The sequence below is a fragment of the Nymphaea colorata genome, chromosome 2 (genome assembly GCF_008831285.2).
Source record: "Nymphaea colorata isolate Beijing-Zhang1983 chromosome 2, ASM883128v2, whole genome shotgun sequence".
NCBI lineage: Eukaryota > Viridiplantae > Streptophyta > Magnoliopsida > Nymphaeales > Nymphaeaceae > Nymphaea > Nymphaea colorata.
This window is the reverse complement of record NC_045139.1, coordinates 16,832,181-16,844,324: the sequence shown is the minus strand read 5'-3', so window position 1 is coordinate 16,844,324 and position 12,144 is coordinate 16,832,181. Positions and strand designations below refer to the sequence as shown.

The 12,144-nt window shown below is 38.2% G+C and overlaps 2 protein-coding genes across 6 annotated transcripts; one reads left to right on the top strand and one right to left on the bottom strand.

Moving 5' to 3' along the window:
• Positions 1-1,418: 1,418 nt before the first annotated feature.
• Positions 1,419-5,432, top strand: LOC116247362 (gibberellin 2-beta-dioxygenase 8-like). Of its 2 annotated transcripts, XM_031619521.2 has the most exons (4): positions 1,419-1,497; positions 1,601-2,096; positions 3,311-3,632; positions 4,373-5,432. In XM_031619521.2, the coding sequence occupies exons 2-4, from the start codon at positions 1,651-1,653 to the stop codon at positions 4,601-4,603; spliced, it is 999 nt and encodes a 332-aa protein (XP_031475381.1). In that variant the 5' UTR covers positions 1,419-1,497; positions 1,601-1,650; the 3' UTR covers positions 4,604-5,432. The 2 variants fall into 2 exon arrangements, with proteins under 2 accessions (XP_031475381.1, XP_031475380.1); XM_031619520.2 differs by having other exon boundaries at positions 1,463-2,096.
• Positions 5,433-5,570: 138 nt separating this feature from the next.
• LOC116247363 (uncharacterized) lies at positions 5,571-11,092 on the bottom strand. Of its 4 annotated transcripts, none has more exons than XM_031619523.2 (3): positions 10,682-11,092; positions 6,984-7,645; positions 5,571-6,250 (listed from the first exon to the last, which is right to left on the bottom strand). In XM_031619523.2, exons 2-3 carry the CDS (start codon positions 7,485-7,487, stop codon positions 5,837-5,839), a joined length of 918 nt encoding a protein of 305 aa, XP_031475383.1. In that variant the 5' UTR covers positions 7,488-7,645; positions 10,682-11,092; the 3' UTR covers positions 5,571-5,836. The 4 variants fall into 4 exon arrangements, with proteins under 4 accessions (XP_031475383.1, XP_031475385.1, XP_031475384.1 ...); XM_031619525.2 differs by having other exon boundaries at positions 6,984-7,680; positions 10,875-11,092; XM_031619524.2 differs by having other exon boundaries at positions 10,875-11,092.
• Positions 11,093-12,144: the final 1,052 nt, after the last annotated feature.

Genomic DNA, 12,144 nt, shown 5'->3' with positions numbered 1-12,144 from the left:
GCACGGAGTCTTTCAACACCGTCGAAAGTTGTATGTAAAAAAAAAGGCTTTTATTTTCTCTCTCACGCGGGGGTACTCACAGAGAGAGAGTTCGATTCATTTGAAGAGCAGCATTAGTCACAAGGCCTGTTTATGGTCAATGACACGAGAAGCCATACCTCTAGATTCAACACGCAACATTTGTACTTTTTTTGACTCGCTGTCTGAAGTGGTGGAGAAAAAAGGCATGGCATTATGAATAAATACTATATGGCACATGAGCCGCCGCACGACGTTGCCAATATATAATACTTTTCCGAATTCGCAATGTCACATGATAACATTCATAATGGAAAAGTTAGATTCCTTTTGCTTCTTTGGCCCCTTTCTGCTTTTCACACTCAGTCGGAACTGGAATTTCTGTTCTTTTGTTTCTCGAGATTCTTATTCCTAACGGAGACATTGGATGCTAATTGGAAAAGTATACTAGGGTGATAGGAGTATAAATCAAGAAGAGAACCAATGCCATCTATCCTTCAATCAGGCCTGCTTTCAGTGCATCCGGATGACGCTTTCGCTATGCTTCAACTTGAACTTGAATATTGGTGCACTCTTTTTACAACACAAATAGTTGATGCTTTGAGAATTCAAAATGGAAAACAGCACTAAAAGTGTTCACCAAATTATACTCGCACATAACAAACTTCTTTTTTGCGCTAGTGCAAAAGGCTTCAGCTTGTGTTTGAAACAATTCTTGTTTCTTCAACCATGAGCAAGCCGCTGGGTCGAATTTAATTAACCTCATCGTATCATGGAGTATAATGCATGGAAGGGTAAACCGACTCCATGATGTTGATGTTAAGATTCTAGATGAGATTCTGACAGCTAGTTTCCTCTGATGACTTCATCGCGTACAAGTGCATTATTTCAGGACCAACAAATAAGTGAAGGTGTAAATTATAAACCTGACAGTTAAATTTAGACTCATGTACAAATGCAAAATGATATCCAAATGTCAAACGTAATCTGATGCAAATATCCATATGAAAATGCTAAACAGAATTCGATTTCTTGTCTACTTTAGACATTTCTTATCAAATCTGATTAATCAGACTTGAACCCAGATCAGATACTGGACCATTTTTACAGCCCAGAAACGAGGGAAATTTGTGGCAGCTTCTTCTTGCCGATAAAGATGATGATATGGTAATAAATACAGTGTTATTATTCGCTTATTTCTACTGATCTCCACGTGATATGATTCGTCATTTTGGGACCATGCCCTGTCCCCTTACCAGAAAAGAGCAGTCAGTGTATTCAACACTGCCCACAAAAGCGAGCAAATTATTTAGCCATTTCCGACTCCGAAAGCACAAAAAGGAACCCTACCAATTTCCAAACTGTGTATCTTTCTTGACTGAAACGTCACTGCACACTTTCACCTTTTCCTTCCTGTCTTTTTGATCTCTCTGGCTTCTGATTTCTCAATCAACACTCTTCTTTTGACACTTGTCACAGGTACGAGCTGCATCTCATTCACTCAGTGTTCCTCTGCCTCCCACACTCGACAAGTCTCTAACAAAACTAATGTTCCTTTCCTTGTCCTTGCTGGCACATAAAGCTCTTTATATACGAGACCATGGAACAATAACAGTTGAAGAAAATCAAAACATGGGTTCTCTGGGGAACAGACTTTCTTATCCACCTTTCATTTGTCAATACAGTAAAATCTCTATGAAGTTGGTAGACAGCGAAGAAAACGCGAAGGAGTGTGAGCTGCCATTGATTGATCTGAGAGGCTTATTTGGCGAGGATAAGAAAGAAAAAATGAAATGCAGAAAGAAGATTGTCGATGCAGCTAGCAAGTGGGGCTTCTTTCAGGTTTTGAACCATGGGATAAGTCATGAGCTTCTATGCAAAATGAGGGAGGAGCAAGTTAAGATTTTTGAGCTACCATTTGAGAGAAAAGCAGATGGGAAACTCTTGAATGGTTCTTATAGATGGGGAGCACCTTCTGCAACCTCTGTGGAGCAGTTTTCATGGTCAGAAGCATTTCATATTTCTTTGCAGAAAGTTCCACAGAATAACTGCTACGGAGAGGAATTACAGTCGTTGAGGTATGGAAATTTCTTACACACCTCTTGGATGGTTCTCCTTTAGCACATCTCCCTTTTTTTCTCTCTTCACTAGCTTGCTTATTTGAACTCATCAACTCATGTTGTTACCACTCCTTCACCGTCTATACTTTGGTAATCGCACCATTCTAAATAAGCACCACAAGTAGGATCCGCGTATTCAACCGCTGCATCTCTTGCTATAAGGTGGCGTAGATGTACTGTCACGGTGATTCAAAGGACAAAAAATATACAGCTTAATCCGCGTTCTTGCGTTAACTTCCCTTCAACACAAGCCATTTTCTCTTTGGAATTACATCGAATTAATATTAAGAAAATACTCGGAGTTTACCATTTTCTTTTTCGCATATTAGTTCTTAGAGTGGATATCTGCGATTTGTTTAGTTAAAAAATAGATGAACATTTTACAAAAACACACTCAAATTATGATGAAATGTTTTGATTTCTCTTGCTTAACTGCATTACACAGAAAAAGGCAGGAAAGGTCCAACTGAAGCATGTTTTTCTAGTACTGCCAAAACATAAGCATATTGTTGTCAAACTTCAAAAATAAATAGGAGAATAATGCGATAGTGAAACATAAGTAGGTTTTCAAGTTCTCAAGAGCCAACCTTTGGGATGGCACAAAACCGTCCGGGATCTCACGCTAACGATAGTGATTGAACACAGCACTTCTCCATATTCCACAATTTCTGAAGACACTGTCCAGTCCTCAAAGTCATATTGATGACATCGTGATCCTCAGACCGGAAGGCAGTGGAGTGTCAGGCATGGTACCCCACCAATTCTGTGCTGAAACATGCTCAGGTGAAAAGTAGAAAGTGGTCTCACACTTTCAATCACATGATGCAGACAATGAGGAAGGTCCACCATTTTTTGGGGTTACCTGAGGTCCACCTGGCAGCCCTAGGGCACATCATTTCTCAAACTTTCTACCATCTCAGCAGGGAAAACACTGCTAGAAACATAAGCATTCCAGCGTCAGCAAAGGCACACAAGCACAAGTCTGCAGCTACAGGAATTTGGATGGACTTGCTTATAGATTAGAAAGTAAAAATGCATGCACAGACACACGCGCGCACACGCATACACGCACACACGCACACACAGATATGGTTGCGTGAACACTTCCAAGCAGAACTAGGAAGGACATTCAGGGCTACTAATAATGAACCTTTTCCTGTTTTCCTGTTCAGAATGGTGATGGCAGAGTTTGCAGCAGAAATGTCAGAATTAGCTATGACTTTAGCAGCAGAGCTAGCAGAGAATCTGGGCCAAAGCAAGCAGTATTTCACTGAACATTGCAATGAGAACACTTGTTTCCTTCGTCTGAATCGGTACCCACCGTGCCCCGTCTCTTCCAAAGTCTTTGGACTCATGCCTCACACAGATAGCGATTTCCTCACCATCCTCCATCAAGATGAGGTTGGGGGTTTGCAGCTGATGAAGGACTCCAAGTGGATATCTGTCAAACCGAACCCAGATGCTTTGATTGTAAACATTGGCGACCTTTTTCAGGTTTGTTCTAGAGAAACGTCTGTGTGGCATGCATAGGTACGCATAAACGCACATGCTGAGACACATGCAAAATTCACCGTCATCCTCCTATCTAGGAAGGCACATGCTCGATAGTGTGCAGAAGCACAGATATCGTCCAATAATTTAGACGCACTGCTGTATATCCAGAAGTGGGTATAAAGCAGAGAAAATGGTCATGTTCCCGTCGATAGTGACACCCGTTTCAACTTTATTGAGACCAAAAAAGAGGCAAAAATGGATGTTGTGACCATTTCAGTTATCGTTCCCGCAATTCTTAGTGATGATATTCTCTAGAATAAAGTAGCACTGTTGTATGCAGTTCCACAAAGAAGGGTATGTTTACCAAACTATTGGGATGTACGTTGATGACCGTGGTAGGTGTACATCACACCCCGACACCACCAACCGGTGCTACATTTAGCCACAAAAGAAAAAAAAAAAAGAGGAGTCGTACCAACAATTTTCACCGTCATAGCTCAGACCTAATGCTGCAATGCAGCATCTGACAGGATTCAATATGAAATTGTGGTGGCATATATTAGTATTACGGTAACTATATAGCTTCAGATGAACATCAACTGATAAATACTTAATTGTCAAAACAGCATCTGACAGGATTCAATATGAAATTGTGGTGGCATATATTAGTATTACGGTAACTATATAGCTTCAGATGAACATCAACTGATAAATACTTAATTGTCAAAATGTAATTGCAGGCGTGGAGCAATGGAGCATATAAGAGTGTTGAACACAAAGTAATGACAAATCAGAGGAAGGAAAGGTTTTCTATAGCTTACTTTCTGTGCCCATCTTATGAGTCGGTGATCAGAAGCAGTAAGGATCCTCCACTTTACAAGCAATTCACTTTTCAGGAATTCAGAGAGCAAACACAAAGGGACGTGCAAACAGTTGGTCGTAAAATTGGTCTGCCAAGGTTTCTTCTTTGACTATCAATTTATGCAAGTAAAAATGTTACAGCAATTAAAATGTGAAAGTTCATAAAGGTGGCTGGCCAATCACTTTACTCGTATAGTAGTATCTCCATAGTAAACAGAACAAGGATGTCCAAACCAGAGCGAGGGAGAGAGTAAGATGTTACACCAATTAAGCTCTAAAATGTCATAATGGTGAACTGGTCCATTATTTGCTCATACAGTGGCTTGGCCATCATTTTACTCCTACCGTTAGACGAATATAGGATGTTCAAACCAGAGAGAGCGAGAGAAAGAGAGGAGTATTCAACTGCCTATCATAAATGGGAAACAAAAGAAGACTGGCAAGACAAGCTTTTCAATTACTTTGTCAAAAGCAAATAGTAAGTTCTTTCTTACACCAACATTCACGGGGTTCACGCAAGAATATTTCACGGGAGGATCTTGCCAACAGAACCATAAATTATTAATAAGAGAGATGTGGATCAAGTATATGCACAATCATGCGCACGTACGCCAGCATACACCGATTGTCCCATATTTCCCTTGCCAGGCCAGCAATGATGTAAATCGCAGATAGACTAAAGCATCACATTCTAGTGATGACTGATGCAAAATAGGTTGGTGTGATACGTGCGTTAACATTCTTCCAATTGATTTGCAGTATATCTTACTCCAGCCATGTTTCGTGAAGGGAAAAATCAGTATTAACTAGCACAAAGTACTTCAAGTCATACCATCTGAAATTTGAACCATGGTAATGCAGACGATCTCCTGAAGAAGAAACGGCAAAATTCTAACCGTTTTACCATGTATCTCTCAATAACTGTTGCTTACTGTTATAACTGAATGGGTTTTTTACGGCAAATGGGTGGGGGGAAGTAATTACAGTTCTAATAATCTTTGTTTCAAACACAATCCCTGGTATGAAAGTCATTAATTCATTAGTTTCTTAAACAAGATAACTAAATGCCTCCCTACCTTCTAATACAATATGATATATTCATTGCTCCGCCAATAAAAGGAAAAACAAAAGCGACTGCCTCAACCAGATCTTAATACAAAAATAAGTACTAACTGGCAAATCTGGCAGGCTCTTCACAACTAGCACTCGACTTGCACATTTTCTTGAAACATCCAAAACTATGACTGACTATAGTCAGCACATGCATAATGCATCATAGTTACAGACCAAACTATCACCGTACAGAAAATTTTCTAGACATTTTTTGTGCAAGACATCAATCATCAATCCAGAAACATGGCTATCTTTTCTTTAAGACTGCCCTTCTTTTTCATTACAGGAGCCTCTTCACCCTCAACGGTTCCCTTGTTCAGATTTTCGCTGAGCTTATGGCTCTGTAGTATGTACTCCGCAAGTTCTAGCTTCTTGTGCTCCCGAGGCTTCCAAACTGCAGGACCCAAGAAAATATTTAACATGTCCTCAGCAGCGTTGCCAGTTATTACTGGAGCAGTACATTGCATATTTTCTATTGGCAGACCATCATTCACTATGCTTCTTTTCTTAATAAAATCCATGCCAATGTGACCTGCCTCTGATTTCGTCACATGTCTGGAGATCAATTGGCTTGATGAACTTTTGGATGGAAGCCCATTTCCTGCCTCTTTCTCACCATCCTTCTCAGCTTCCTCCCTGACATACTGCAGAAAGTTGACTTAGTATACCTACAAAAGTAGTAATTTTCTAATACAGCTATAGAACACTACAAGAGATGAGTGTCTACTGAACTACTTCGTAGAGGTATAGGGGAATAGAACTTTTGAGTGCTACTTCACAATTTTGGATTTTGTGCAATATATCCACAGTGAATGAGGGACATGCCATACCACATCCTGAATGTGGCAAGCATAGCATCATTTCTGTAATCCTAACCATATTTATAGATCTTTTTTTGGTTAATCAGATTTATTGCCTTTCCATGATTTTTCACCATATCCTATCCTCTCCACAAGCTTCTCATGCCTCAGTTTGCTTTATTATACATGAGTTACACAGGCTAATCTCTAGACAGTTTTCTATTGATTCTAATGCTTAGTCTTGCACATCTGATGTCCATGTTCAACTAATCTTTTCCAATTATGCAGGACACATACCTGCATATGATAGGATGCGACACCAAGATATCCTTGCCTAGCTTCCCCATTAAGCATGTGACTGAAGTTACACCAAAAGGTTCAACTGCACAAACACATGCATACAAGGCATATGTACACAGTACACATACATAGATGCACATTCATGTGCACACATATAACATAATTCTTGCTGCCTGCGTATGCACATCTCTCTGTGTGTGTGCATACAAATACACAAAAGAATCTATAAGCTTTCTAAAAGTTCATAAACTAGTTCTGAATCAAGTTGTTGGTATACCTCTTCAGCAATGGTCACCAGATCATCCAAAGACAACTCTACGTCACTGCTACAACTTTGAGATGAAGGAAGCCTTGCAGAACTATCTAAGCCGCTACAACCATATGTCTTCGATCTCCTCTTCAAGTTTTGAGCATTGTTCTCTTCTCCTGTGATCACACTCTCGCGTTTCTTCTTTCTTTCATGCACATCCTCATGTTGCTGAACTACATTTTCATTTTCAATAATTCTCTTGCTCGATTTCCTTATTCTTTTGACTGTATTTCCATTTGCATCTTTGACAGGAGGTAATACCAGATTTTTCTTTGTGCCACCTGAGACATGCTCAGATTGCTCAACTTGCTGGAGCTGTTCATCACCAACAGATACGTTGATGTCATCCCCAGCTGCTATCATAGAGGTTTTTTCTTTGCCTGCAGCTGTTATCCCCAGCATCCATGGAGGCAAACACCGTTTCCTTTCCATGGTACCTTTATTTCTGATGTCTTCAACATCAGAATCCATGTGCGTCTTGAAGATGACCTTTCAGGACTTACTATTCAGGGTGTTCCAGATACAAGAAACCTGTGCAGCACTCCTGATTTTCCAAACCATTCCAACAGACACGTCACATGAACTTCAGCAGTAGTCTTGCTTCTGTTGTTTTTATGCCTTGCTCAAGTCTGAAATCAAATGGCAAGTACAAGTACAGATTCATCTGCATGGGTGACAAGAGCAGATTGATGGCATGATATAAATAAAAAGAAGAAAGTAACCAGTGGGACCTTTTCCTTCCTTTACAATAAAAACTTTGATAGGATTTACCAAAACTTTATCAAAATGAAGTCCATAAAAGATATACAGAAACTCTCATAACCCTATAACAATCAGGTATATGAATCCAAATCCCAAGCATCAAAAAATAATAAATGGAAGAGGATATAGTATACTAAATTAATTTACATGCTAAAAGAGAAAAAAATCGTGAGAAATACTACAAGCAATTAGACATCACCTTGTGAATATGATGCTACATAACTAAGCTTTTTACAAGAATATAAGGTTATAACAATTATAGCAAAGCAAATGCAAAATAATACAATTAAAGCATATACACATGATTAACAAGCTTTTATAGCATATGTTCACAAGAGGACCAATATGATTTTATAATGATATATAATTGTGCAGGTGTCCCAAGGCATTATCAGTACAGAAGGAACAATCGCACTTGAATTCAATAATTAGGATGAACTTGACAGTTGACATAGATAATCTTCAGTTCCACCTAAACTCTCATCGCTCAAATATTTTGAACTCACCCTGCCAAAGCCCTATATCCTCCAAGGGATCAAGAAGCTTTTGCTCACTTAACCAGCAGGCAGACTAATTCCTCTGGTTCCATTGATATCTTTGAGATTGCAAGAGTCTTAGTTATTGACAAGATTTCCGAACTAGTATCCACACACGTATGTTTTACCATAATAAATTCAAACTTTTTTGTTTACTTATCATCGATAAATGAATTGGTTGGTAAGTCATACCTGACACTCATAATTCACAATTACGATGTCAATTCCAGTTGCCCAACAATCCCTAGTTATGTATTTGAACTTCTATTATGGTACTCCTTGTAATGAGAAATGGGAGCCTACTGAGACAAATTAACAGTTTCCCAGCTTTGTCAATGCCTTAATTGGATCCTACTCCATACCATTGTTGTTACTTGTTACCATAATATATGACTTCACAATCTTGAGAAATGCGAGGTTCACTTACTAAATCTGCTAACCAGATCCAGCTTTTTTCAGAGCTTCAACTATTGCTATACTTTTTGTTTACTACCACTATCATGACGGATAACTATATATTTTTGAGAAATGCCAAGTTTTCTCATTAAAGCTTAAAATCATGGAATGTTTTACAACTTTTACTTATTAAATATGTGATTACGACAATGTACACCATTGTATATAATAAATAATAAACTGTTGCTGCAGAAAGACCTTTTCAAAATTTAGAAGTCCTCTCTCTTCACATTCTTACATATTGGTCATTTCTTAATTCCTTCTTTGCAGCACCAAGATCATTCACGTAGAATTGACAACTTGACAATCAATCCGTCAACATAAAGTGCTAATACAATTATGTAGTCATTAACACATTTATAATAAGCACAAAAAAAAAAGATATTACCTACATAAATAGCCATGTTCAACAATGCAAGTCTACAACCTTTTATACCACTGCCTCCAAGATTGCCAGGCTATATATGATGACTTTTTCTTTTGCAGATATAGTTCTTGCAATCCTTTTCATTAAGTCCTTCTGGTTGGTTCATATAAATAATTGTTTCCAAATCATTATGAAAAACAAAAAAAACAAATTTTCACATCCATCAGCCCAAGTTTTATTTCATGCTAATTTATTAATGCAACAAAGAAAAGTTTGTACCGTAACTAGAGAAAATACTTCATAATAGGTAATACCTTCAATATTTGAAAGCTTTCATGCGACAAATATTTTCTCATTCAGATAGCCCTAGAAGTCTAAATAATTGAGCAGAAGTAGATGGCTTAATAAGTTTGCATGATAAATGCAAAATTATGCATGTGAAATATGATGTACCAACCAATTCATTTACTGTTGGTAGCATTTAATTATAGTAATACTCATATATGTGGCTAATAGTTGGTGAATGTTGGTTACAAATAAAGCACTTGAAAACTCAAAGACATTAATAAAATCACAGGTGTGTACTTAAGGTTCAACCAGAATTAGCTTTTTGACTAAAGAGAAAACTTTCTCTGCGACAAGGTTTAGGTACAAGAGAAAAGTACTAGTTCATGAAACACTAGTTTCACAAGACAATTATATTTGTAAATCATATTTCATATGCACACAGATTTACTACCCCAACTATTTTTAACCAAACTATTTCAACTTTCATAGTCTTTCAAAACTGGATCAGAGTTCAAACAAGTTCCTAGATAAGCCTCAGAATGACCCCTCCAGTGGATCCCTGAATAGGGTTTCTTTAAGCCTCATTAAGCATCAAATTTTCAATGGATCTTGGTGACAGAAAGTCCAAAACATCTATGAGCTTGATACGACATCCAAAACCTGATTCATAACAGTTGAACACCTAAGAACCTGCCTTCTATTTCAATTTGTTTACCTTTTAGTGAGAAGTGATCATGTGCAAACAGCATGGTCAATGTTTTCCAACCTGAGAATAACTTGGTCCAGCTATTTTCAAGTAACATTGGGGAATGGAGTACATACGTAAAGCATTCTCAATTATGGAATTGAGCCTTCAAAATAATCAATAAATTTCTCCAGCGTTATACTGAACAACATAATCTGTCTAAATGCCACGAAATTCAAGCCTCTTGATTTCGATAATGAAATTGGACAACTTTAGGAAAGAGGGCATTGAACAGAAGCCTACAGTTTGCCAAGAAAGACGCAAAAGGAGCGGTCTTAATTTTTTCGTTCTCAATCACACATATAAAAGTAGTTTTTATCAAAACAAGCCACATGCATATACTAAACAAGAGGCAAAAGAAATTTCAATCGAACATATCAAAGAATCTCGAAAGATGAACTTTCTGTGCATGAACACCAATAAAAATTGAACAATCAAAAGGAATCAACAAGCAATCCTTTAGAACAAGCATACAAATTTCAAATACGAGAACAACTATCGTTCTTCCAACCTAAAACAAGTTGATTTCAGTAGACTGCTCTCTTTCCTGTCGAGTACCCAAAACGACTCTAGCCCAAAAGGAGCAAGCACCAGTTTGAGCCACCGCAATCCATTATTACAGCATTACAGAAAAGCTCATGAAATTAAAGCACTCAAAAGAAAGGATTCATTCCTCAAAAGAACAAGAAGCTATCTAATTTCACCCGACGACATGCATCTGTGGATGTTCAGTAAGGCATCAACGGCGTTATTGAATTCTTAGGCGCAAGACACGTGCACTTCTGATTTTATACACTCGAACGCGGAGGAACACGAGCAGGGGCGCGCCAAGCGCCATCAACGAGAGAAAGTAAAAAATGTCATAATTCCGCAGAACAAATGGCGGTACTTTCGGATGCGATACGAGAATTGCCAATGTCAATCACCAAAGCAGGTCCAGTCCGCGATATTATTAATATCCTTGCCAAACTTCTGAAAGTATCGTATTTTAGTACAAAACACAGATTGACAAGTTATTAACAATTTTCCATGTAAAAATCATATAGACGAGAGAACGATTCTTGTTTTTTTCATTTAACAGCTTAGGTTACATGTAACAAAAATGGTCAAACGGAAGAAAAAAAATTGTGCATGTTTTTCGTATTTTACATATAAACTGGATGAAAGTTTTTAAATATACGCTCGGCTTTTGGTTGTGTAGCAAAGATAGGTAAAAGTTGTTGGAACATGTTTTGATTTTCATATTGCAGATTATTTATATTTCAAGATGCCTTCGTTAATTTGTATCTCGGTTACGTTCCCATGATTTTTTTTCAAGAACTTAGATCTTTATTCGAAACTGCGGACGAGAACACCGGTCGGACATCCATGTAGAGTATGCTTCTTCGATACTGCATTTACATCTGTAGAATAGCCTGATTGTAGACCAGAAATGAGTTGGTCAGAATAAAGATCGGTTGCCGTATTCCAAATCTGACATCAAAGTCGAATACTGGATCAGATTCAGATATGGTCTGACTATTCGAATTAGAATATGCAACTATCGCACACATCTATATGCTACTAGTTCAACACACATAACAGCCTCATTGCAGCATGAATGCCCGATGGAGAAGAATCATTAAGATTACTCTTCAAGAAAAAACTCAATCGAGAGGTCATAGCACAGCTGATTAGGCAGGCAACAGACCCGACGGCTGCTTATCTCATCAGTATATGCAAACTCAGTTTTGGATCCTTATAAAGCAAAAGGAAACAGAGAGACTTCATCTCTCCTATAATTGTGATGAAACATTCTGTCTGGAACCTTTTTCAAGGAAGGAAAAAAAAAAAAAGATCGGTAAGCTTAAAGGCCGTCAGTAAAACCCGTATCAACGCTGTCAGTAAAACCCAAACAAGCTTGCGTTGGTCCTTTACCACAAACACGTGCAGGTGACAGTAGTCAATAATATTGGCGTCTCATCGTCCCGTCGA